The sequence below is a fragment of the Austrofundulus limnaeus genome, unplaced genomic scaffold (genome assembly GCF_001266775.1).
Source record: "Austrofundulus limnaeus strain Quisiro unplaced genomic scaffold, Austrofundulus_limnaeus-1.0 Scaffold919, whole genome shotgun sequence".
In the NCBI taxonomy this organism is placed as follows: domain Eukaryota; kingdom Metazoa; phylum Chordata; class Actinopteri; order Cyprinodontiformes; family Rivulidae; genus Austrofundulus; species Austrofundulus limnaeus.
The window spans coordinates 110,773-112,456 of NW_013953321.1; the positions used below are offsets into that span (position 1 = coordinate 110,773).

Consider the following 1,684-nt stretch of genomic DNA (forward strand, 5'->3'; position numbering starts at 1 on the left):
GAGATTGTATTATACATGAGATTGTATTATACATGAGATTGTATTATACATGAGATTGTATACACGAATAAATACGTAAGTACAAAAAATATCAGCTACTTTAAGAATTTTACTCAAGTAATATTAATAAAGGAGACTTTAACTTTTACCAAAATAATTTTGTGGTAAGATATATGTACTTTTACTCGAGTATCACTGTGTGGTACTTTATATGTGTGGTACTTTATAGAACACTGTAAAAACACAGTTTTTGTCGTGGCGCTCATGCTTCTGTCTGCTCTGTGACCTCAGTGACCCTGGTGGTGCCGTGGACCGAGGTGATCCAGCTGGAGAAGAATGCCACGCTGCTGTTCCCGGAGAGCGTGTGCGTGAGCACCCGGCACACCAAGCACTACTTCTCCATGTTCCTCAACATCAACGACACCTTTAAGCTGATGGAGCAGCTGGCCAACATCGCCATGCGCCAGCTGCTGGACAACGAGGCGTTCGCCGCCGACCGCTCGCTGCCCAAACCCTGCAAGACGCTGAAGAACGTCTCCGCCCTGAAGAGGTCTCACTCTGTCTGAAAACGCAGAGTCTTGTTCTCCGACGGGTCTGACCTGCTGACCCGGTGYTCTCGTGTCTCTGCAGGGATTTCGACGCCCGGGCCAAGAACGAGCAGTACCGGGCCATGTTCCGCCTCACGCAGGACGAGCGGCTGGACGGACACACGGACTGCACGCTGTGGACGCCGTTCGCTAAGAGACACGTGGCGGGACAGCTGTTCATCTCCAACAACTACATCTGCTTCAACAGCCGGGAGGAAGACCTGTGTCGCCTCATCATCCCGCTCCGAGAGGTGAGCCAGAGGTCCGGATCCGGTTCTGTTCGTCAGCCTTGGTTCTGACCTGCAGCTCAGTCCTGGTCCAAAGGTCACAGTTTTTCCTAAAAATATGAATTTTTAGGTTATTTTTCCCTAAAATAAAGACAAAATAAGACAAAAAATCCAAATAAAATGACTGGTGGTTATAAAAAAGGTTACTGTAATTAAACTGTAATGAGTTAATTAAACTAGTTAAACTGACTAAACTAAACTTCAACTAAATCTCAATCACTGAAGCTAAATTAGACCCATCTAACCAACAACTCCAGCAGGTTAACTAGATTTAACAAAGCTAATTCAAACTAGTTAATCATGACTAATTTACCTAAATTAAACTTCTGCTGACTTACTAGTAATTAATCTAACTTAAACAGGTTAACTAAATCTAATAACTTCACCAGATGAAATCTTAACTAACCTAAACCCACACTGGTTTAACCTAAACTAATTTTAACTAAATGAACAGATAGCTTAATATAACTAGTTTAGTTTAAACAGGTTAACTAAATCTACGAACTTAACCAGATAAATTAAATTTTAAATAATCTAAACTCCAAACTAGTTAAACCCAACTAATTTTAACTAAAACAGGTAGCTTAATATAACTAGTTTAACTTAAACAGGTTAACTAAATCTAATAACTTCACCAGATAAATTAAATCTTAACTAACCTAAACCCACACTGGTTTAACCCAACTAATTTTAACTAAATAAACAGGTAGCTTAATACTGTATAATTAGTTTAACTTAAACAGGTTAACTAAATCTAATAACTTCACCAGATAAATTAAATCTTAACTAACCTAAACCCACACTGGTTTA

The 1,684-nt window shown here is 39.8% G+C and overlaps 1 protein-coding gene across 1 annotated transcript in view; it reads left to right on the plus strand.

The window, feature by feature from the left end:
• Positions 1-1,684, plus strand: part of tbc1d9b (TBC1 domain family member 9b) — a gene marked incomplete in the record, with an annotated part of 17,785 nt that overhangs the window by 3,534 nt on the left and 12,567 nt on the right. Inside the window, 1 exon segment of the mRNA XM_014029536.1 lies at positions 292-550. Coding sequence (XP_013884990.1) covers positions 292-550 — 259 coding nt within the window.